General features: G+C 47.1%; 1 protein-coding gene and 1 long non-coding RNA gene across 2 annotated transcripts; both read right to left on the reverse strand.

The window, feature by feature from the left end:
- Window positions 1-11,217: 11,217 nt before the first annotated feature.
- On the reverse strand, window positions 11,218-13,496 carry LOC117834082 (uncharacterized). Its single transcript, XR_004635687.2, has 3 exons — window positions 13,119-13,496; window positions 12,621-12,721; window positions 11,218-12,500 (listed from the first exon to the last, which is right to left on the reverse strand). It is a non-coding gene; the product is annotated as an uncharacterized lncRNA (long non-coding RNA).
- A 192-nt stretch (window positions 13,497-13,688) lies between these two features.
- LOC117856148 (uncharacterized) lies at window positions 13,689-23,844 on the reverse strand. The gene is made up of 2 exons (XM_034738584.2): window positions 23,370-23,844; window positions 13,689-14,462 (listed from the first exon to the last, which is right to left on the reverse strand). Exons 1-2 carry the CDS (start codon window positions 23,842-23,844, stop codon window positions 13,903-13,905), a joined length of 1,035 nt encoding a protein of 344 aa, XP_034594475.2. The 3' UTR covers window positions 13,689-13,902.

Raw genomic sequence — 23,844 nt, forward strand, 5'->3', positions numbered from 1 at the left:
GATTCCTTAAATGAAAAATGATGAATTGATCCGAATCCTTGCAACCCACCAGTTTTCTTTCTTTATCTATATCTCTCCATAATTCTCCATATTTTGATTAGGTCTAGCCAGTTTCATATCCCAAAATACAAATTGCCAAACTTGATGGAATGATTAAGGGATCTGAAAGTTGCCAGCAGCACGTCGTGTTAGGAATATTGGAGATTAATAGTAACAATGCAACAAACAAGGACGCCTAGCTAGCTACATGCTTAGCTCCTTGCACACTGCTACTATATTTGATAGAAAATTATTGTTGCTTTCCAGTTGGTTCTTCCTAGCCCAGCAGCAACAGCACACACATGCATAGCTTAACTGCCAAGTACTAGCGAGCATTGGCGTGCGTAGGACCCAAAGCTAACATGCAGGTGGAGTTTATTGACCAGTACGTTCTAGTTGTGAGTTGATTGAGATTTGGTAAACATCTTTAGGACAACTAGAAGAAGCCTCTCGCTGCCTCCTTTTAGAAGCACGGCGATTGAAGCAAGAAGCAGGCAGGCTATAAAAAGGCAGGGAGGAAAAAAAAAAGAAAGAAGAGAAAGAGATATCCTTGCCCGATAATATTTCCGGAGATCGAAAGATGCAAAAGAGAGCCGGCTGGCTCGCTAGAAAGAATCAAATGCTGCCATCTTTGTTCCCAAGGGTGGCTGTCAGCTGATGCAGCGCTGCATCTACCTTCCTTGCAAACAACCTCTCCGTGTTGTCAATTATTTTTCGCCCCGGCCCCGTTTTTATTTGGCATGCTTTTCTTTCCGTCCCCCTCCTCGGCGATGCACCAGCACGTGATCGTGATTGATTCTAGGTTTCACTTCTACGGCCATCTGGAGGTGGAAATAATGTAAAAGTAATCGACTGACGAATCGGCGGTGACAAAAGGGCAAATATATCTTGGTGGCATTGGGTTAGCCTCTCGATAGCTGCTGCTTTGCCATCTCTGGCGCCGAGTGCGACCATTTGTCAAATTAGAGGTGAGACCGTCTGGACTAAAAATAGTCGTCCCCGTTTCTGCAACGCTAATCCGTGACATAATAGCAGTGTACTGGCGTATGCATCGCTCCATGGCCAAGCCAAAGTATAGTACTCCATTGGAAACGCATGGCATGCCCTTGGTCAAACCCAATGTGTGCGTTTGGAATGTCAACCACACCAAACCAACACACTATGAAACAGGACAAGCAGACTGATACACACGCGAGTATTTCAGCTGGTAGCCAATCAGCCGTCGCGTACACACGGAGACGAAGCAGGCACGCTGCTGGGCGTGTTGATTAGACCCAGGCCGGCTCCACCCGTGAACGAACGGCCGGTAAAACGCGACGACGACACACGGGAGGCAGGCGGGCAGCTTCGTCCGCGTCGGCGGTGGCGGCCGGCCGGCCGGGGCCGGGCCGGGGCCGGGCCGGGCGCGCGCGCGGTGGGTGCGTGGTGTCGTGTGGTGATCCGATGACTGGATGATGGTGGAGTGGTGGTGATAATTGAGAGGCGCGCGCGCGGCAGGGCACCGTACGACGCCCGTCTCCAACCCCAACACACATTAAGTGCGGGCAAAGGAAAGGCAGGCGCGCGCGAGGTGGAGGAAGGGGGGTCGGCCGGAGCCCGGAGGACGGAGGTGGACTGGTGATGCCGGCCTGCCGGGCGTGAATCATCGGACCGAGCGATCGAGCGGATGCCATGCCGTGCCCGCGCTCCCTTCGATGGGATCACAAGCATTTCATTCCGGGTGGGGTGGGTGCATGGGCGTGGTGGCATGTGATCCTCCTCGCTCCTCCCTTTCAAACGCCTTGGGTCCCGCCCTCGAGCCTACTAGCCCGTTGGACGTAATCGCTTGCGACGCCGCCGCCTAGTCGCCTACCAGTTCCTCCTCTTTGGTTTCGTCGTGGTGGACTGGTGCTGGTGGTTGTTGCTGTCATGCATGCCGCCTTCGTCCGTCCACTCGGTGCGATGTAATTGGATCCGTTCGTCGTCGCTCGTGCTTTGAGTTTAATTTCTTCTGGTGTGAATGTTTTAGTTTGATTGATCTATCGTATTGGGATTAACTACGCGTTGGTTTCTGTTTGGCGTACTCAACAACGATGTTGATCAGGCTGAAAAGTATGAGACAGTGATGGTGCCCGATGAACCTAGAACGATCTACTATCCGGTTGTTAATTAATCATCAACGGTTATATACACAAAAAACTGTCGTCCCTTCTTCACACCACACCAAGAATCCAAAGACCAAGTTGAGCCACATCTTATATTTGCACCGTGCCACGACGACCGCCCGCCCGTGCCACATGTTACATGCTACAGAGAACGCCAGTAGAAACAAGAAAGGTATGGCCGGTGTTGCATACGATACGAACACTCCAGCGCAAGTCTTGTATATTAGGCCGGATCGTGATCGGTGGACGGACGCATGTGCCGTCCGGACAAAGCATGATGACCTGCGAGCTGTTCCCGTTCTCGGCCATGGTGGCCACTGGCCACACCGTCAGATGCGACAACGGGCTCCCCGTCTTGACATTTGAAGCCGCCCGCGCGCTGGACCAGCAACTAACGAAACAGCCTACCTGTCGTCGCTCAGAATACATACACGTACGATCGATACGAGCGCGCCCCGGCCCGCGTTGCCCTCTCCATACGCTTGGACCATGTCCACGGCTGCAAACGCGCACACACATGGACATGGAGATGCCTGCCCGGAGGTCATGCGTATGACCTGACCTACTGCCAACAACCTGTGGCCTGTGCGATCTAGAAACCAACAGTGTTCGCCCTGTTCATCTGGTCTCATGAGAGCGCATGCATGCATGATTCAGTCTTATCATCACGCCACTCTTACAGGCATCATCAGCATACCGTCTCCAACACGGACACGTCGCCCGGGCTGTGTTTGGAACGGTCCAAACTCGCCCATCGCTCACGGTTCGTCGTCAGTCCTCTCGTAGCTATCCTTATCGCCAACATGTATAAAAGGACGACGACGCATGATTTCTCCTCCTTTTCTGAAACGGAAGCATGCGTTCAGCGTTCCAGATTATTTCTCGAACTGTACTTATGCCGCCTGTCGAACGACGTATCCTTGCGTGTGAACACGAACTGCTCCTGATTAATCCCGGCGGTACGGTGTTCTTTTTCTCGGAAGGCTCTAGCTCCGATCCTCGCTTTTCCTGCCGACTCCACTGCATCGGACACGGCATGCCGGAGCGACTTCTTTTTTTCATGCGTTTCAAGCGACTTTATACGAGAATGGACGGCGAGGAAAAACGGGTGTGGTGGCCGAATCGGAGGACGCCTCTCTCTTTGCGTTGCGAGTAGACTATGAGTGCTAAGCTTCGCGCCAATCTTTGGTGTTTGTGCACCCTTTCCCTTTTCCTTCTTTTGCCGAGCTTCGTTTGCCTTTGCAAGTAGGAGCGGCACCCGAACGAAATGCGGACGGAATCGTGCGTTCCGTGCGTGTGACGCCCGTAGCGGCGAAGCCAGCCGTCCGTTCACCGATCCATCGTCGGCGCGCGGCGCCCCACCAGCTGCCGCCGAGCAAAGTGACGCGACGCGACGCATGTGCCGCCAAGTTTATTAGCCCTGTTTGCCTGGGCCTAAGCTCTGACAGCAACGAGGGATCGGAGGCGCGATAAGCCACACCCGTCCAGCAGGTCAGGTTCGTGTACATGCTCTCTCGAGTCTCTCGACCGATCCCGACGTCGCCCGATTCAGCTAGATTTTCTGCCATTCACTCCGGAGCATAGATTTCGTTTCCAGAGTAGTCGTCGCAAAGAGCGTTCTAAGTACAGGTCGAGACCATAAACATGACCGGATCGATCTGGGATGGCATGCATGCATGGTGTAAACATAGGCGGCAGTTAACCTCCTAGTTACCGGTCTTATCGACCGGGACCGGCACACATGACGATCGACCAAGAGATGCCGCCGGCAATAATCGACGCCACTCGCCACTATAGAAAACCTAAAACCATGGCAGGACTCGCAAGCGCACCACTTGTTTGACGATTAGCAACTCCCTCCTACGTTTTTGACATTGGGATGTGCTACCTGCCGCGCGCATGGCGATATCAAGATAAAATTCCTTATTTGCCATCGGAATTTATATCGCTTCCTTATTTGTCACTGAAAAAGTTTTCCTTCCTTATTTGCCATTGGCTCAAAATTGCATTCACTGTTTGCCATCAAACTTGACGTGAAAAGATGATCTTACCCTTATGATATAAAGACATATTGTTGTAAAATTTGACCGGCTGCATACGCATGGGATCAACTCATCTTTAAGAAACATTAGGTTGATATGAAAAAAGCAAAATAAGTTGCGATACAAATTATACAATAATGTGCCCCTATGTCATGAGGGTAAAACCATCTTTTCATGTCCAACTTAATACTATTGATGGCATACAGGGAATACAAATTTAAGTCCATGGTAAATAAGGGACAAACTTTCTCGATAGCAAATAAGGAAGCGACATACATTCCGATAGCAAATAAGGAATTTTCTCCGATACCGATACATGACACCAGCTAGGCAGCTCCATGCGGTAGCATGTATATGCTGCAGTGGAGAAAATGCTTGGAACTTCTTCTATTTCCCTGAGCTGACGTGAAGAGAGGTAACCATTTCTAAATGGACCTCCCGGCCCCTTGATAGAACCGTTTGGGAATATAATCTGGCCAGAATTATCGGGTCAATCGCTGCGAAAACAACGGGTGCTTGTATATATATATATATATACACACCACATGATGATGGTATAGCTCTACTAGCTCGGAAATGTATTTGTTTGTCGGTTTCAAACCACGGCCGTGCGATGAATGATACATTAGAGACTGGCTTCTGGGTAGCCGGTTTCTCTATATCCAGGAAGGGGAGATGCATACAATACGACGCAATCATGCGCGATATTTGTATGGAGATTTCTGGTCCCTGAGGCCTAAATACAGCCGGTTTTGTGGGTGAGAATAGCACTGGTGTCATTTTCTCTCATAAATTTGTGAGAGTTTTGGAAGGGAAATCGAAGAATTGTTATGTCGAGAGTGGTGGCTAGCTCTTCGTCATAATATTATCATGTACTATACTTTCTTTTATTTAATTAGACGAGGAACTAATCATGTACTTATCCATTTCCAAGCATGTAAAGCAAATACTACCAGTACATAATTGACCAGGGGGAAAAAAAGAAAGAAAGAAAGAAAGAAAGAAAGAGAGGGGAGAGATAGACACGCCGAGCGCGCATTATTGTGGCTTTGAACGAGTGCTTAAGAATCACATTGCTGGAATCCCCATGCACGCCTGGTGTGCCATATGCTTTGTGCTTTTGCTGGTGTGCTTCCATTGTCACGCTCACACAAGTCACACATGCATGACAAACGGGACAGGTCCACAGCAGATGGCCATTGACATGCATGATGAATTATATCCTAGTGGCGGCCGGCCTGACGAATGATCTCCGATCGATCGATCTCGATCTCTGCCGCCAGCGCCAGGAATTCAGATCACGCACACCTCCTCCGCTAATTCGCCGACGACGATGCAGCAACGACGACCAGTCAAGCGTTGCTACAGATGCGTTGTTAATCCAGGCTAGATCGGCTAATAACAGCTGCCCGATCGATTACTTTTTTTTCTTTCCTTCCTTCCAAACAAGTTCCAATCACAAGATCAGACGGCGGAGAACACGTGCAGTGGTCAGGCCATGTGCCTGCCGTGCCGTGAGGCGCGGCCTAGTGCTACCCGTTCGCCTCGTCCGGCTGCAGCGGGGACGTTGCTGTTTGTTTTTCTCGCAGCCTAGCTCGTGGCTCCATGCTTTGTGATCGTAGCTAGGGATTCCAAAATCCATCCAGGCCAGCCTTGGCCTTTGTAAATGGAGTCGCCACTGTCCTGCATGGAGCTTTGAGCGCACAAAAGAGCCTAGCGTGCAAGTTGATGAGGACTTTTCGAGATGCCGGCCGGCTTCTCATCTCATCTACTCTACTCCGTTGTAGAGTATACATCATCTCATCTGCGAGAGAGAGAGAGAAAAAGAAAGAAGTATAGAAAGACAGTCTGTGTCAGGCTGCTGAATTGCTTATTGCCACTGCATGCACTCCCACTTAATCAAATATGGCCATCGGGTTGGGAATTCAGAAATGAGTTGGATGCCTCAACCAGAGGTGGTTGTCAGCCTCAATAAGACACGGCACTTTGTGTGAATATTTCCGCTGCCAGAAGCTGCTGCTGCTGATGGCAAACCACTCAACGAAACCATGTATGAGTATGATGGCACGCTAGCCGAAAGATTTACATAATGGCGAGAAATCCAGCAATCATGGCCGACGCACACACGACCATATAGCCATATACTACTACATACGGATCAAATAATGCAGCTAGTTATAGCTAGCAGACGTGCGTGACAGGCACAGTGCCGCGTTTGTTCATGCTGCTGTCCTCTTCACCAAGACGGTCGATTCAGAGAGCACGCATGATAACAAACAACAACAAGGCCGGCCATTGCTGTTACCATTACCGTTTCACCACCGCAATCAATTCGCAAAGGACACGGGAATGCCCCATCGCCATCCAAAAGATCCAAAGGCCATTACCACGGCTCTCTTCTCCCTGGCGGGGACCGTGGCGCGAATCGGCGGCAGGCTTCATGTGACATCCTTGAATACCAGAAAGACGGGCATGAAGCCAACCCAAACCAAATCGGAGAAAGGAGATGCTATGGCCTATGGTAAGATTGGTCAGAGGGCAAGCAAAGGCATGGCAGCGGTGGGGGGAGTGGAGAACCGAATTCCCATGACACGCCAACCCCACCACCTCATGCTCGGCAGCAGCAGGCTCATCCGGCTGGGTATTTATTTTCTCCCATGCTTTAAGGAAAGAAGAGACCAAGGAGATCTGAACAAAGTGGGGGAGCAACGGCTCGGCGACCTCCGTGCAGGTGCGATGCCGATGAGCAGACGGTGCAACAGCAACTGAGGAATTGTATATGATTTGCCCCTTCAAATTGGCAGGCAGGGCTGGTGACAAAGGGCCTGTCAGGCAGCCCTGCTTTCAGAGACCACTCCACCCAACCGAACGGGGCGAGCATTATTGCTTGCCGCTGATGGCCCTTTGAATTTTACAGGGGAAACGTCAATTGAGGAATCGGATCGCATTCACAGCTACAATAATTGGTAATTGCAGAAATGTGTGTGTGTGCTCCTACAACTGTCAAGATATGCTGCAAGTAATTGCAGAAATATATGAAAGTGCCCTGAGGCATCTACCTGAACAGTGTACGTGACACTTTCAGGAGCAGTTTCAGTGCCACAGAGGCTTTCAATTTTCACTGCAGATTCAGTCCAGCAAACTAGTAGATAGGGGGCTGACACAAGGCTGCCAAACTGTACAAACCAAGCTCATGGCTGCTTAGCGCTAATGCGCTTTCACAATTCTCACGAATCATGGCCGTCACCACCGGTGTCTTTCTCCACTAAATGCAGTGCTCGAACCGAAGCATATGGGTGCTGTCAGAGCGGGGGCGCCCCCTTTCCTTTGGCCCCAAGCTCACACTTCTCCATGCCATTGCCATGCTCCTCCCCGTTCTTTAGCCCGCCCACCTACTCTGCTGTTGCTCACATTGCCATCCTTGTCTCCATCCTTTTCCATCCTTTTCTTGCCTTCCATCCGCATCTTTTTTTTCCTCCCTCTCTAATCTCTTTCATATCATGCCCCTTCTTGGTTGGATAAACACCACAGGCTCGCGTACAGCTAGGTGCTTCAGCCTTTAATTATGGTAACTGATGCTGCCGGAGACTGATGAGAGTGTTTCCTGGAGGAGCACCAATCTCGCCAATCGCCATCACATGCACTGCCTTTATATTATTACACGCTTCTGGTCTTGCTCATGTGAGCAAGCCCCAAGGTCACACCACACCTCTCTGGTCTCAACAGCTCCCCCTGTCTCGCCAACCTTGCTTCCTCTCCCCTCTCTCACACCAGTCAGGCGGTGTCACCACAGGCCACAGTGCCTGACTCCTCTTGGACGTGTGCGACCTTCAAGAAATGGAGTGTGTGCGGTGTATGTGTGCCACTGTGGTCTGTGTGTGATACATCATACGACTGCACACTGAGCCAAAGCTGGGGGCGTCACAGCTACCCTCCTGCGGGATCCAAGGCCATGATGATTTGATGCCACAGCTAAACCAAAAATCCTCCAACCCTATAATAATGGTTCCAACTTTCATACAAGGAGAGGTTATTCTATGATGGACCAAACGTATTGATCACTTTACTCTTCGGTTGAAAAAAATTAGTCCTGAGAATTATAGCTGTTTCTCTCTAGTGCTTCAGCTTCTACTCCTACAGTCCTACGCAAAGCAAGCAAGGGTTCGAGATCGGCAGCTGATTTGCAGTGGCATGTGCATTGGTCCTTCCCTATGCATAGCAGCCCGAGATTAGAGGTGGGAATGGATTTCAGAAAATCCACATCCAATTGGACTTTTCCGTCGTGGATTGTGTTGGACTGGACTTGTTTTGGATTTGGATGTCCATGTGCTTTGAGGTCCAAACTAAATGTGGCTATTGGATACAAGACATGCAAATTTCTGGATGTCCATTGGACTTTTTTTTGCATAATTCAATTCAGCCGATACATTGAACAGTCCATGGCCGTGTAGGGTCTCGTTCGTCGGAATCGACTGTGTCAATTGTCAAACATCGCCAGGTCAATGGCGGCGAGCTTTTATCTGAATCTAAGGGCCATGGTCTATGGCGGCGGCGGCGGCGCTAGACGTCGTCGAGGTCGAGGTTGACGACAGCAGCGCTGCGGCTGCGTCGAGCTCTACGTCAATTGCGCTGGGTCTCGATCGATGCTACGTCGGCGGCGTCCGTGCTCGCCGGATCGTCATGGTCGTTGCCGAGCCCAAAGGGGAACTGGCCGCACGGTAGCCGGCGAGGCCGAGCTCGACGCACCTCGTCTAGCCGCTTCGACTCTCGTCGTCATGCGCGGAGGACCACCCCAACCTATCCTCCTCTTCCCTGGCCGATAGTAGGAGCACGTCGATCGAACGAAGCAGAGGAAGATGATAACAGAGCAAATTAGAAGAGATTGGATATTTGGATGGATTTTGGACTTTTCTAGTGTTGGATTGGACTTGGATTGGATTTTCTACTCTGCTGTCTAAATTGGATTGGGTGGACATGGACCTAAAAATATTTGGATTTTCTTTGGACTGTTTTGGTTTGGATTTGGATTTTCATCCATTCCCACGTCTACCCGAGATCACAAGGGGAAGTCCCTTCCCCATGACCATGACGCGGTGCATGCATGGCCTCTGGGCCTGACCCCAGATTTGTTTCTACTGCTCACCGCAGGGCAGCACGCCCGCAGCAGCGCAACCATTACTCCGTTCTGGCGAAGAGCGCCGGGCCAGGTACCTAAATTGCGATGGCCCGATATTATTGTCAACTAACGTGTGCCTGGCATGCCCTTCCAAGGGGTCGGTCCTGGGACGCCCTGTGCTTTGCCCATCTAGTCCACAGCACCATTTGCACTGTCTTTTGATGCCGCCCTAATGGGAGCCAGGATCGAGGCCAGGCCAGCCGAGCCCAGCACTCACTCACTCACCGGCTGATCTGATTCCCCCATTCAAAAATGTGAATAGGGACACTAGGCTACTGGAGAGGAAAAGAGAAGGGAAAAAAAAGAAAGAAAAGGTCGCCATTGTAGACAGGAATTGATTTGGACTTTGCGAACCACATGAAGGCAGGCCAACCTCTTCAGTCCTTCGACAACCCACTTGGCGGCAATCACATGAAATGAGCGATGCTTGTTAGTATTGTTTACTGTATTTTCAGATCTTCTTTCACCAGGTGTACAGCATATCTTACTGCTTACTACCTGGTTTTCAGTAAGGTGCCGACCTAACTAGATTTGAAATGCTAGCAGCATCTTACCACACACGTCAAAAGTCAAAACATATATATTTTTTTTTTGGCTATGAATTTACTAAAGCGTACGCTAAAGCAGTGCCCATTTCACCTTTACTATACTAAAGGGATAAACTCAAAAATATTTTTTTTGTCAAACAACGTTGATAAAACAGTAAGCTGGTCATCCTATTCAGATTTTTTCCATAACCCCTTTTTGTGAATGTGGTGGGCTACCTATAAGGGTTGTCCACTCATGCTGGTTCACGAAAGAGTAGTCCACCTATAAAAAGGGGTCCAGATGGTGCCAGCTAGACAATTGTTTTGAAACGAACTTATCATACTGAATAGGCCAAGATGCAAACCTAATGGACCAAACCGAATCCAATCAGCATACTGCAACGAGGAAAGGAGGAGCACATCAGTTGCTTCGAGCATAATCTAGATACCATGAGCGTGACCTAACACATCTGATGGGTGTTAGTTTGATGCAGGCATGCACATGGAACAGGTTCCAAAGTAACCATGTCCCATGCATGCCAGGAACAGTAGAGTACAAGGCTACAAGTTTTGAATGGACAAATATTTTTACAACATTTTTTGCTCGATCTTAAGGTGCGAAGTACTTCACTAGAGTTCACAGGTAAGCATGGAAAAGGTTATATGCTATCAATGAATCTAATTTTGTATTTTAGCATTATAATTAAAGTTGTTTTTTATGAATCAGGAGGGGTTGGACCCCTACTGATTATATATTAATAAAAGCATTACAGAGTTATGTACAAGCAATGGTTAAAAGAAAAATTACAACCAAATCAAACTTCGGATATCTTAGGATGGTATGTCTTCTTTGCCCGATGTCATGCACTAGAAAAGAATCATGGGTCAGTGCACAAGTGATGCTTAGAGTACAGTTTCACAATCTATGCTGAAATTATGCATTGAAAAGTTAGTTCGCAACCATTTAAAGCATCAGTATTGCTGTGGATTTAGTCTCTTCTATTATCCCACTTCCCCTTGCACTCCACATATTAGCTATTTCTTTGATTCTTTATTTACACAACTGAAAGCAAAGTTCACAGACTTTGGTGCTAATTAAGTTGATCCATGAGCTGGAAACTTCTTCATGGTAGCATATAAGTAAGGTAAGACTGATAATTGCTCTGTGACTGTTTATCTTAGGGCAGAAGCATAGGCTGCATCAAGTCACCATCTGATGATCCATCAGCATTGCTAGATGAAAGTCAAGAAACATAGAGAGAGGAAGAAGAGTGAAAGGAGAGCTGCAGTAGAATAAAGCAGGAAATATATATAAGGCAGATGAGGAAAGCCGCAAGCAAAGCCCATTGGTTTCAGGGGTTTACACAAAGTAAGCCAGAAAACAAGATTGGCATCATCTTCTCCGTTATAGTAAGCCCACCCTACTGATACTCTCTAGGATCCTCAAAAGAATAAAACAGCCTGCTCCTTATAGATTGCCACCAAATGGAAGCTGAATTCAATTCTTTTATGAACGTGACTCCACCAAGAGAAGAAGCTGAATGAAAAGGAAAATTACCAAAAGGAAGCACCGAAGGAAGAAAACTTTGGCAGGTAAAAAGAGGGGAGGGAATTGCTTCCGAGGCGTCCATGGTGGGTTCGTTACATGCTTATGTTGGGTGAGCATAAAGATGCTAAAAGCAAAGTAGATAGGGATGGATGGTCCTCAGTACCAGCTCACAGATAACAACTGAGGCTGATCTTCTTTAATGATAATGAGTTCAGCTGTGATCATTTTCCGACTACCTCAGTTAGAAACTTAAGGTTGGATACTCCAAGGGAAAAGCCTTTTAATCTATTTGCTAAGACGATTGCACAAATGAGAAATGCAAATATTGTGAAGTGGAAAACAAGTCATACCTCACACTCTGCCAGTCAGTTACAAAACAATGAGCACTGATTACCAAGTTTGAACAAGTTATCCCTAGAGACAACGCAACAAACATATATTTTACTATATCCCCTATGAATGCAGGTCAGTCTTTTTGGCATTTATGCAAAGCATGTCCACACTACATGCAAGCTAGCGCTAACTATGGACGTAGCTTCTAAAATTGATGAAAACACTTTGGGAGATGGTTTCACCGTGGTCCCTGCTAGTCCACGCCCCAATAGCATATCCAAGTATCCAACATTGAATTTTTAGTGCGCCCTGGTGTTGCAGTATGTCACACCCTCCATGAACTTATATTTACTCGAGAATTAGTAGTGAGTCTCTAATCACACGTCGGCATCATTGTTCCGATAAGATATTTCGAGATAGTTTTCCTGATGCGATGCAATCACCTATTACAAGTAATAGCAATCTACAATACCCGTGACACAACTGAATGAGATAAACACTTGAGTGCAGAATCCTTGCAGATGTGTATGATGTTACTAAAGAAATATCATGTCGCCTTCATCACTTGGCACTTGCTCCCATATGTCAATTTGGCTGGCCACCAGGCCCACCACCAGTAAATCTTTCTCAATAAAAGCTTGGCGAAGTCTCCTTTGCCAACCAAATCCAAACAAATTTGCCGATGGAAGACTACCAACCAACCATGCATTAGACGAAAACACAATGCACAGAATATTACCCATTCAATTTGTACCTAGATCAAGTGCGAGTTTGCACCCAAAAAAAACATGTGTGGCCAAACAAATATACCTGGACGCAATGAAGTTTCCAATTAGAATGATCCAGAATTGCAGAGGCACAAATTGAGGACCAGGTGCCAATATGTAACATGGAGTGGTAACCACTGTAACCTGGGGGCATCGAAATGGCACAGCTCAGTTCAGATCAAAGTTCTACATTCCAAATGCAATCTGTGATTCAAGTTTCAGCCTGGCTTTGCTCAATTTTATATTCAAGCATGTAGTACAAGACTAAAATCAAGAAGTTTCGTTAAAAAAATGAGAGATTGAAATAAAGAAATACCAAATACTCCCTCCGTTCCAAATTGTATGCGTTTTGACTTTTTCAAGTGCATAGATATGCATATTAATATCTATATATCTAGAAAAGTCAAAACGTTCTACAATTTGAAGTGGAGTACTTCTCTACGATAAGATGTAGCGGTAATAAATCGCCCATAACTTAAGCTGTTAAGCCACTAGAGAAATACACACGGGATGTATTTAGCGCTTTGCAAAGTTTGCATACCAGCATACTGTACGGATCCACAGAGTACAGACGCGGCACTTGCGGCAGAAGCGCACGCCCTCGACGGCGAATTCGCGCACGAAGACGAGACGGCGTCGGCGATCAGCCTGCGGGGATGTCCGCCTCAAATGGCTTGCGTGACGGCCGGCTCGGTGATCAGCGCCGTAGAGTGCCTGAGGATTGAGGAACTTGAACGTCCGGCCTGGTGGTTAAGTCAAAGGTGGAGGCGAGGAGCGCGCTGCGCGTCTCGCAGTCGCCGGTCGCCGCGGCGTCGAACGCCGCCGCCTGCTGATCTTGCGAGCAAGATGGGACTCGGCACCGGCCCAGAAGTGGGCTATGGATCTCTCATTCTCTCTCTTCGTCGCGAGAAGAGAAAACGCTCTGACACACAGCCCAAAAAAACATCAACGGCCCAAGAAGAGCCCAAGATTTCACTCATTCAGTTCATGAACCATTTTTTATCTTCAGACTTTATTCACATCGTGATGTACAATCTTATTTTCGAGAACATCAGTAGAACAGATGCTAAGAAATAGAACGAATGAAGCAGACAACTGTCCATGTAGTTTATAGGTTCACAGCAACTTTCCGGCCAAGGACAACGTCCATAAGTCACCCCTGGAATTGTGTTAAGACCAACGCTACCTGGGCAGCTCTGCTGCATGAAAACTTTATTCAATTATCCAAGCATCATCTTTTTTTTTCTCTCCAATACATTTCAAGAATCATGAATTCTCATGATCTAGATCCTCCTGCCCCTTGAGACCCATGATCGCTTAAACGCTTACTTACTCGTCAGCAGATCTATGATGGCACCTGCTAGGCGGACCAAGCTGTCGTTCTCCCCGTTCTCCTTGGTGAACGGATCCTTATGGGCGTTCCCCTCAAACAGCAGTATATCGCAGTCCATCGGCCGAGCGGAGGCATTGGCCGATATCCCGAACGACGCGTTCTCGAACCGTCCAGCGCCGAAGTCGACGCGGGCGTCCGCCAGAGACTGCAGCATGTTAGTGTAGTACCCGCGGCAGGTGGTGAACTCGTCGACGAGGTAGCTGATGACGCGCAGCGTGGACGCGACCTTGACCGCGGTGATGTTCACCGCGGCCGCCGCCACCCCGCGGACGTCCGTGGCGGCAGCGGCGGCCGGGTCGGCGGAGAGCACGCCCACGCAGTAGTCGTAGGGCTGCAGGGGTTTGAGCGCCGCGCACGTCGCGTTGATGACGGACGAGCTGCCGACGGCGAGGGCGGGAGCGATGTCTACGGCGAGGAGTATTGGACTTGTTCGCTTCAGCTTATAAGTCGGTTGAAAAGCTAAAACAGCTGATTTGTTGTGAGAGGAAAACACTGTTTAATGGCTGATAAGCCGGCTGAATAACCTGAAGCGAACAGGCCGATTATGGCTATGGGTTTCATCATGGATGATGAGCTCATAGTGCGCGATGTATGCCTGCAGGTTCTTTGCATCGACCATCGGCCACAGATCGTCCCGTCAGATTTAATTTATGGAAGAGAAGGGGTCTTGAGAAGGAAAGTTGAGGTAGAGCAATAATATTATAATTGGATATACTATACCGATGGAAGAATCGATTTAGGTGTTGAATACATGATTCCTATCCCGATTCACCAACATGAAAATTGTCAAATAATGACACCGCTCACCAATTAGGAAGCAGTAGAACAGCTAGATGCATCGCTAGCGAAAATCCTTTTGAGTCCCGGCAAATCAATTGCTTTTCATGTAGACTACCATTCTGATATTTTGCTAGCGATTTGATACATTTGTGTTTTTTTCTTGACTTCCTCGAATAAAGAAAATGCATGTCACTATTCTTGCCAGTCAGATTATTTAAATTGACGGTGAACATATTAAAAACATTAGGTAGATTGTTAATGCAGGGTATATATATAACTAGGTTCACCATAAAAAAGGTACTTTCAAAATTATTTCTTTCAAATATCAGATTTTTATAGAAATTATCAATCAAAGTTTCACTTCATAGAATGCCTCGATGTCCTAAAACGATGAGTATTTTGAACTAGAGTAATCGCATGCTCTAGCTGGTAAAATTTGGGGTCAAATCGTGTTATTAAATTATCAGCAGGTCTTAAAACGCATATTCGAAACACATGAGCAAGATAAAACGCATATTCGAAACACATGAGCAAGATAGTATCTTATTATGAAACTATTTTCTGACACTAACCTAATTATATTGTTTTGAAATACTCAAACAAAACACATAAAAATAATTTGCAACCAAAGGATTGGAGTGGTGTGACAAGAGGATCTAGAAAATTACCACGTTAATAAATAGAAGAGAAAAAAATATGCATCGTTGATCTTCTAACGTTCTAGAATAACCTAAAGAGCCCATTTCGAATATTTTTAAATACATAGATTTAGAATTTAAAAAGGAAAACAATTGATTTCTATACGGTTTGGGAAGCTAAATAGCTAAATAAAGAGTCCATGCATGTCATACACAACTAATAAAATTACTAATTTCCAAATTATCAGAATAAAAAAATTGTATTCGAATTTCTGTTGAGATTGTGAACTAGCATACACCATTTTCAAACCAAGATTGAAACTATTAACTCAGGTGTTGTGCCCGACTATGATTTAGGCATGCATGTGAGCATGTCTGCATGATGCATGTAGAGCTGCTGTACTACTCCAAGTACGAGATTACTTTGCATGTAGAGGCGTCAGATTAAGCTGATGGACCATCGACCTCTGGTACCGGTCGGGAACCCTTTACTACCGGGTGCCTGACCGGTATCGTTCATCTAACCGGTACTAAAGGGGCTATTTAGTACTGGTTGGTGTTACAAACCGATACTAAATAGCTTTGCATGAAAAAAATAAAGAAATTTTTTTTTAGCAGTCGGGAAGCAAAAATATTTCTGAGCCGGAAGGCTCCCACACACGTGTATCGTCACAAATCACGCGAATTTCAAGCATAATGTGTGTGTGCGCGGTTCATGACCCACGATCTCAAGCCATGCGTGAACGTTCCTTACCTTCTGACCTACACAACACATGTGATAGAGACTTTTAGTACTGGGCAATAACACCACCCGGTACTAAAATGTACCTTTAGCCCCTCATGGTGTTATTGCTCAATACTAAAAGTCTCCGTGGCTTCAGTATCGGATCACAACACCACACGGGTGGTGTTGTAATCCGGTACTAAAAAGATCTTCGAGGACTGAAAATTTGGGGGAAAAGTATACATAACCCCTCACCTATTGCAAGTAGACTACTTAACCCCCTTAACTACAAAACTAGGTATTTTATCCCCCTACCTTTGAAAAACCATTCAAATAACCCCTCATGGTGGTTTTGTACGGTGGTTTTGCCGTGTTGGTGAGCTTAGGTGGACGGTAAGGCTGATGTGGTCAGGCTGAAACGTGGGTCCCACCTAAGAACGAATAATACATAAAAACTCTCTCTTCACCCACCCAACCGGTCATCATCTTCCTTGAGTTCTTTCCCCTCCCGCACAGAAACAGCAGACCAAGCAATAGCCGCTGGAAAAATTCGACGTTTCTAGCGATCTTTGCCGGCCCAGTTAAAATCGATCTCCCTTAACAGCCTCTACCTAATCTACTCTCATTTTACCTCTTGTTGACTGTAGTTAGCGTGTCAATTCGTGAACCACGAGCGCGCGGATCAGTTGTAACTTTTCCCTTAGAGTATTCCCCAAGATTTATCAATCCGTGGAACAGGTGGATTGCTGAGTGTATGTATTGTGTAGAGAGACAAACTTAAACTAATAGCAGAGATTTAGGCAATATAGCAAAGATTAACACAAGATAGGAGATAGAGATAGATATAAATGTTCCCTCCCTAAGATCTAGGTTTACAAGAATATGCATCTACTACACAGATGGGTGCTGCCCTCACTAGCTATCATAGCGGTTACGTTCTCGCTCGGCCTTTTCCCTCCCGCATACTGTCACTACACAGGGATACTCAACCACCTTGCTCACACAAATACACTATATGGAAGCATCCGCAAAGTTAAGCTAATCACCACGATTACTAGAAACTCTACTAACAGCATATATTGTACACAACAAGAGCTCATATATGTAAACAAAGCATTGCAACGACATAGACCATGATGCACTAAAGGGCATAAAGAACATGTAGCAATTACATATCAAGGACCATATCAACCTTAGGGATGAACAGAGGCTTTACCCTATGATCTTACACATGATGACACAAAAAAGGGGGTAAGGAGCACCTGGAGAACACCCTGACCGAACACGAAGATGATGGGAGGCACGAGGGCCTCACGCCGATCGGCCTGGGGCACCCTTGGCCGATCGGCATAGGCGTTTTCTGTGGCGGAACCGTCCAACTTAAGCTGGTTTAAGTGCGCCTAATCGCTGTCGGAACAGCAATTATCCGAAACGCACCTAAAACAGCATAAGTCCGGTAGTCCGTCGAGTGTCCCTAGGACTCCTCGAAGGATCCACGGCGTGTTTCATAACCATACATCAGGATAATATCCGCGATGGGATAATATCAACAAACATTACATTTTTACATATATATATATAAAAGGTACGAGTTATTACAGGACATAAGTTGAAACAAACTTAGTGATGCAGTGTTAGACAAGCTCTAAGATTTAAACATAAAGAGTTTAGGAAAAGATGCGCAAGTAGAACTTTTCTCTAGGGTATTGTGAGGCTCAGGTCAATACCCTAGGGCTTCGGGATCTCCTCCTCTGTAGCCTCGTGTGGAGCTTCTGAAAGATAGCCACAAGGGAAAAACCCTGAGTACGGGGTACTCAGCAAGTCTTACCCGACTAACCAATATAATAGTTTTCTATGGAATGCATGCCAGCTTTTGGGTGTGCTTGGTTGACACAATTTTTGCCGAAAAGCTTACTACGAGTAAAGCCTTAGTTTTATCTTTTATTTGGGTTAAGTCATTACCTAACCAGTCTAAATGATAACAGAAGTAAAAGCAACCATAGCTGTTAAATCATACATCAGTTGATAACAGAAAGAATACATATTGCATGAATTGATACTACGATGCTCAACAGTGATCAAGTGCATTCATAACCGAGAATTGCGGCGATCCGGATCTAATTACATCCTGCAGGAGAGTACCCTGATCACCAGCGTTATACGACTGTCCAGGTCGTATCTAACAACCTCTCGATTAGCAAACTCAATGATTAGGAATACGACTACCCGGACCCAGGGATGCACCCCCACATGGGACCCCACGTTTGGCTCGATCACCATGTGAGTTTCAGGCTACACCCCTGCCAATCTCCAGCACGTCAAGCGCGGGTATGAAGTATTCCTGATCATAGAGTTTACTAATCTACTGGGCTTTACTGGTCCCATACCCAGTAAGTGATCAGATGCTTATCACTTGATCAAAGGTTAAGACAACGAATCGGGCCTTAACCAAATTAATCTAGCGGACAGAACTACATCTCTAGCTTCTGTCCGTTTTCACTTTCCAAGCTATCCTTCATAAGCAACATGTATGATTTAAGAGTTTTCCTTAAGGTTGGTAAACCAAGCAGGTAAGCAAGTAAGCAATTCTAGACTTGGGTGTCTTCTAAGGTTTGAACAAGTGGCAAAGATGTCCTTAAAACAAGGCATGATCATACACAAAAATAGGTTTCAAGCAACTCCTAGACTTAGTGCATACATAAAGCAAATAACCTATAACTAGTCACATGAAATAACAACTCTAAAATAGATAGGTATAAATGCACCGGGGCTTGCCTTGTTCGCTAAAAAGATTAGTAGTCTCTGACGGGTTGGCTTCACAGGGAACTAACTCAAATACTTCTTCGGACTCCGAAGGTCCTTCTGAAAATTCCCAATAATCTCCTTCCGGTGCTTCAGGATCTATGGCATAATACATGCACGGTTAGAAATGCAAAATTTTGAATAACAGACTATACAACTTTCCTTCATGATAAAGTTGCAAGCCAACAAAGACTATACGACTTATCATGATAAAGTTGCAAGCCAACACACAAAAATCTAAAAAGATTAACCTACAATTTTATTTTTCTTATTTAATCCTCCTTATAGCTTTTTCTTTTATCTTTAGAAAAGGTTATAATTATTTTCTATCTTGAAAATCTAATTTCCTATGAGTTAAGAATTATTTGTGATTAAGAAAGTGTTATTCATATTTTATACATTTTATAAATATTAAGTATTTATTTAATTACCTTAAAAGGAAGGCATTAAATAAATACCCAAATTTTTATTATTTTTCTAGGGTGTAAAAATTTTAATGCGTAAAGGAAAATAAAACAAGCCTAACAAAATTGGTTTCACTAATTTTGGACACTCCTATAAATTTCTGTGATTTAAATGGTGTAAAACGGATTTAAACGAATTATTTCACTAAAGGAAATCTAATTTTTCCCGAAAATCACCCGGACAACTTTTCTTACTCAACCCCTCTCTCCCCTCTCTCACGCGCGTTGGGCCCCATGGCACGGACCCCACCTTTCCCTATTCACTTCTACCCGCCGGCCCTTTTTCCCCTGACGGGCCCCGTGGGCTGATTCTCCTTTCCTCCTTCTTTCTTTAGCCCGACACCGGCCCACGGCCCTCCTTCTTTTTCCTTCTTCTCCCACGACACCGGCCTGCTGGTTGCTTCTGGGCCCCCGGCCTTTTCCCTTTTCCGGCCGACCCGCGCGCGCGTCACTGGGCCTCAAGGCCGCGGCCCAGCAACCGCCCGCGCTCGGCCTGCTTGCTTCTGCTGCGCCCCCCCTTCTCTCCACTGACACGCGGGCCCGGCTCCAGTGCCTTCTCCTTCCTCCCGCCAAAACGCGCCCGTGACAGGGGGCGGCGCGGCTCGTCGGCCGGCGCCCCACTGGCGGCGAAGCTCGGTCAGGACAGCACCCCTACACCCTCACGTACTCGTGCGCAGCGACCGCTCCCCGGGAGATGGCCGGAGCCATCCCCTCTACGGCGACGGGCGGCGACACCCTCGGCCGGTGGTGACTACTCACGACAACGGCATAACCTACTCAAACATCTACCTCTACACCATCCTAGGACCCTAAGGACTCGACTACAACTACTCAAGAAGGAAGAGAGGCAGCGCAAAGTGGTTCTCACCGTGAGCGGGCGGCGCGACGGCGGCGGACAGAAACAACGGCGAGCACGGTTACTCTGGCATGGATGTTGGACAACAACTGGTCCGGGGTGTCGCTGGGGTGTCTGTGGAGGAGTGGGCGAGAGGAATCGACGGGAGGCGAGACGTGGCGGTGGAATTTTGCTCGGCGGCGGTGCTTGACAGAGGAGAAGCTGGCGGCGGTAAAAAGGACGGCGGTGAAACGGCGGCGCGGGAGCGGTAAATATATGAACTGTTTACCGTGCGCATGGCTGCCACCGTGGTCTACCCCTAGGCTTGCGTGGTGAGGAGGTGGCCTAGCTAGACGCGCTGGTGGACGACCGACGACGGCGGCGGCGACACGTCTTGGTGCTCTGTCACCGCTCCTCCCCTTTTCTTTTTAACACCCGATCTTCAGAGCCGAATTGTGGTCGATCTCCAATCCGACGGCGCACAGGTGTTTTAACCAAAGTTGCAGATAAACTTGAGCTCTCCAACTTTTATTTTGGCTCTACCCCGAGATAAACATCAAACCGGATGAATTTTGGAAGTGTTGCTCGGGTTTGTTCTGAATTTTGACTAAATCAGAAATTCAGTTCGTCAATTATCGACAGTGGTGTTGATCTTACTTGGTGAACCGATTCAATGATCCAAATCTTGTTCTTTCAGTCCCACTTCTTCCTAAAGGTGTTCTATAACATCCCAAGGTTCCATTTTGCTCATGAACAAGTACCCCTTTTGATCTACATTGCTCTGAATTCGAGTCCCAAGTTGATACTTTGCTGCTGTTTCAGACTTAACCAAATTCAGAGCGTCAGTTAACTGTGACAATGTGCTGACTTTGAGCTTGAGTTTGACTTCCTTCCCTTCACTGTTCCTGACCAACAACACTTGAATATTGTAGTCCAAGGTTCATACTTCAATATAGTGTAGTTGTCCTGGTGCACTTATTTGAAAAATTCTCCAGAAATCAATTTCCAAAATGGACTCTGAGGTTGTTTTCTCTGAATTCCTATTTTCGGACGGTGAACAGTAAACATCCTTTTCTTTTTCTTTTCTCTGATTCCTTTGAGATAATTAGCACTATTTCAATTCCGAATTTTTGATCCTTCAGTTCCAAACACTCTTACACTTGTATTCCATATTTTTGACAAATTTTTCTGAATTTCAAATTTGAATTTCAAATTTCGGCCAAATTTGACCCGAATTTGATTTTCGGCCCATTTCTTTTTCTTTTATTTTTAATTTGCTTTTAATTTTCCAAAGTCACTTACATGACTAGCTTGGCAACTGTTACATTTTCTCCCTCTTATGGAGGTCCCCTTCGAGGATGAAGCTTCTGATCACATCTAATCTCTATTTCTTGTCTTGTGGCAGCGGCGGCTAGGTCTAAACTCATCAGGATCCCCCTCCTTGTTGAAAGTCCTTGATATTTATAGTTGGGGTGTCGGTTGGCGTGCCTTCGAAGCTAAGTTTTTGAAAAATAACCCTAGGAACGTCGTGGGCTTCCTCCTAGTGAAAGGGCGCGATGTTCGGGGCCAGAAACGGGCCACGTCGATCAACCTGGACCCTCTGGGCCGATCGGCACACCCTCTATTGGCCCCCAATGCTTAAGCGCTTCATACAAAAGTTGTAGATCTTGTCAAGCCATGCAATTTTCCCTATAAATTCACCCCAATCGGAGTTCGGATGAGGAAGATATGGCTCTTGCAAGTTTTAGCTCCTCCTGCGGGCCTGGAGTTCCATGTTCGTGTTTGAACCTTCCAATATCCAAAGTCTGAGCCCAAGTCCAACTTGTAGAAAAATCCTTCATTTATATCGTATTTGCTGTGATTTTATAATATGATCCAAAATATAACACATGCGAATGTGAAGTTATTTCAGGTGCCAAATGACGGGTGAGTATAAGAATATGCTTGAAAATACTAGTTAAATGACATTGAAAGTTGTCAACACGTCTTTGCTCAAATTCAAGCCATCGGGAGCTCCAGCTTGTTGCTCGAGTTCAGCTAGGACGAGAACGTCCGGCAACTGAGTCGCCATGTCTGCGACTGGGAGTAAGTCACCGCAGCCAGATGAAGTGGTTGGGTGCGATACTCAGGTTGAAGCTAGCAACGTTCTCCTTGGCCTGCCACCTAATAAATCAAGCTTCCCAATGCTGGAATCGAGAACTCCATCATCCAAATCGAGTTTCTTAGCGCTGCAGTTCAGATCCCCATCGCCTGAATTGAGGTCCTAGCCACTAGAATCGAGTTTTTCCCTTAGCCCTCGAGCAGGCCATGGCCCAGATTGAGCTTCTCATTGCCGGGCTTGAGCTCCCCGCCACTTGAATCGAGCTTTACAACGCCAAAACAAGAACCAGACTAGGGAGATGCGGAGGGGAAGCTACAACGAGAGGAGCAGCAAGCTAGAGGGCGACCACACCCTAAGGGCCGGCAACACGACTAGGATAGCAGGGCGGCGACGCCGGTGGGTGATGCAAGAAGCTTCACTTGTCCAAGGACCAAGCCGCTTCCCTCGGGGGAGGGCACTTGCGCGCCATATGGTGGCGCTAGCGCGGGCACAGCACGAGCTCGACACCATCGAAGCGTGCAACAGGAGATGACAGGGTGGCAGGGTGCTTGTCGGTGAAGGGTTACAGGTTGGCCTGCGTGCCAGCGTGGCTGATCAGGTCAACGTGGCGTTCCATGATGGCAAAACAGCTATAGAAAACCACTTAGGGGTCATCTGCATGGTTTTACATACTTCAAAGTTATAGTACATGGTTTTATAGTTGAGCAGGTTATGAAGTCTACACCCAATACATTGGGGTTACATAGACTTTTTCCAAAATTTAAGCTTGGTACTGAATCGGCGCCTTAGTACTAAATAAAAACCTTCTGTTACTAACATCATGGATGAATGCTTACTTCTCTAGTAGTGTTAACTCTACCAGCACACGTTTTAAGGCAGTACTGAGGATAATTTGGACACCCAAACCGCTGGATGAACACACCACAAAGATTGAAACATCATTTTTTTCTCTTCAATAGTACATTTCAAGTCAAGCACTGTACAAAGAAACATCATAAAGTTTTGAGCTAGATCCTCCCACACCTTACGACCCATGATCGGCTAGACGCGCTTACTTATCAGCAGATCTATGATGGCACTTGCTAGGCGGGCCAGGAGGTCGTTCTCACCATTCTCCTGTGTAATTGGATCCTTATGGGCGTTCCCCTCAAACAACAGTACATCGCAGTCCATCGGCACACCGGTGGCATTGGCCGATATCTCGAGCGATGCATTCTTGAATCGCCCAGCGTCGAAGTCGATGAGGACGTCCGCCAGCGACTTCACCATGTTGGTGTAGTACCCGTGGCAGGTGGTAAGCTCGTCGATGAGGTAGCTGATGACGCGCAGCGTGGACGCGGCCTTGACCGTGGTGATGTTCACCGCGGCCGCCGCCACCCCGCGGACGTCCGTGGCAGTGGCGGCGACCGGGTCGGCGGAGAGCACGCCCACGCAGTAGTCGTAGGGCTGCAGGGGCTTGAGCGCCATGCACGTCGCGTTGATGACGGACGAGCTGCCGACGGCAAGGTCGGTAGCGATGGCTACGGCCAT

Source organism: Setaria viridis, chromosome 1 (genome assembly GCF_005286985.2).
Source record: "Setaria viridis chromosome 1, Setaria_viridis_v4.0, whole genome shotgun sequence".
NCBI lineage: Eukaryota > Viridiplantae > Streptophyta > Magnoliopsida > Poales > Poaceae > Setaria > Setaria viridis.

Coding starts and splice junctions, on each gene's coding strand:
- LOC117856148 (XM_034738584.2), bottom strand. CDS start 23,844: ATGGCCGTAGCCATCGCTACCGACCTTGCCGTCGGCAGCTCGTCCGTC. Junction 14,463..23,369: donor CATCATAGATCTGCTGATAA/GTAAGCGCGTCT, acceptor GCCATTAAACAG/TGTTTTCCTCTCACAACAAA.